Here is a 1462-nt window from a genome sequence, read left to right as displayed (position 1 = left end):
CAGACCAAGGGTCCATCTAGTCCAGCACTCTGTTTTGTCGTACAAAACATCTGGATGGCATCAGGTTGCCTGCTCCTGATTTAAGGTCTCCTAAGCCCTTGTTGAGTTGTTTCAAAACACCAAGAAGCACTAGACTGCCTTTTTGCTAGTGAAATATTTGGCACTGTAAACATTTCACGGGTGAGAAACCGCCCCCAAATCCCCGCATGGACGGGAGAGGTGGGGCTGTAGGCGTATATCGTTTATGCAGGCAGAATGCCTCCGGAAGCTGGATCATTTCAAGTACTTGCGGAGCTGCCCGGCCTTTCTCATAAATCGGTGCAACCAGCCTGGCAGAGTGGGACTGTCCGGTGAGAGATCGAGCGCGTCACTTACAGTTCAAATCGCGCGCTGTTTGCAAGGAGCAGCAGGAGCCGGAGAGGCGGATTTAGAAAGCGGCTGAAGTTCCTCCCGCGGCGGAGATCAGCTGCGGGTGACCCGTGAGCAGCGCGGCCGAGCCGTGGCTGGCACAAGACCCCAGCGGGGCCCTCCTCGAGGCCGGGAAGAGGCGCTGCTGGGGGCGGGGCAGCCAAGCCGGGCAGCGGCTCCACGTGGCAGCGAGCGGGGGCGGGAGCAACGCGCTGAATTGCACGACGGCAGCAGGCGCCGTTTGCGGGGCCCCCATGATGCTCTCGATGCTGAAGGAGCACCTGCCGCTGCCGCTCTCTGCACGAGGCCGCTTGGCTTCCTTCCCGGCGCCCTTGTGCCGCTTCCCCGCCTGCGAGGAGCACGGCGCCCCCTTCCTTTCCGGCGGCGGCAGCGCGTAGCCTGGCAGAGAGCAGCCCGCTGGGTGGATGAGGGCGCAGGGAGGCGGCGGCGGCGGCAGAGGCGGGAAGAGCAGGATCCCGGTGGGGCCAAAGGCAGCGGGGGCCAAAGGCAGCGGGGGCCGCTTGAAGCGCTTCCTGCGCCGGAGGAAGCTGCCGTTGTGGAACATGTCCTGCGAGGCCGGGTGGAGGCGCCAGTAGTTGCCTTTGCCGGGGCTGCCGGGCTCGCGGGGCACCTTGACGAAGCAGTCGTTGAGCGACAGGTTGTGGCGGATGGAGTTCTGCCAGGCCGGGAAGCGCTGGCGGTAGTAAGGGAAGCGCCCGCGGATGAAGGCGCAGATCCCGCTCAGCGGCAGCTTTTGCTGCGGGCTCTGCAGGATAGCCATGGTGATCAGCGCGATGTACGAGTACGGAGGCTTAGCCAGACCCTCCTCGGGGGCGGCGGCGGCGGCGGCGGCGGCGGCCCCGCCGTGGAGTGCTTGCCCGGCCCCTGCTTTAGCCGCGCTCGCCCTGGCGCGGCTCTCGGGCTGCTCTTGCCGGCGGAGGAATCCCCGACCGCCGTCGCCCAAGATGTCGACCTCTTCGTCGTCTTCCTCCCCATCCGAACCCCGGGCTCGGAGCTGATCGAAAGCCGCCTCCTCGGCTGGCAGCAGGCTCAT

The 1462-nt window shown here is 65.5% G+C and overlaps 1 protein-coding gene across 1 annotated transcript; it reads right to left on the bottom strand.

Moving 5' to 3' along the window:
• Positions 1-427: 427 nt before the first annotated feature.
• On the bottom strand, positions 428-1462 carry LOC134400424 (forkhead box protein D1-like). Its single transcript, XM_063128756.1, has one exon. The coding sequence runs from the start codon at positions 1460-1462 to the stop codon at positions 428-430; it is 1035 nt and encodes a 344-aa protein (XP_062984826.1).

The sequence above is a fragment of the Elgaria multicarinata genome, chromosome 6 (assembly GCF_023053635.1).
Source record: "Elgaria multicarinata webbii isolate HBS135686 ecotype San Diego chromosome 6, rElgMul1.1.pri, whole genome shotgun sequence".
Lineage (NCBI taxonomy): Eukaryota > Metazoa > Chordata > Lepidosauria > Squamata > Anguidae > Elgaria > Elgaria multicarinata.
Note: the sequence above shows the minus strand (reverse complement) of the source record. Positions and strands in the feature narration are given on the sequence as shown.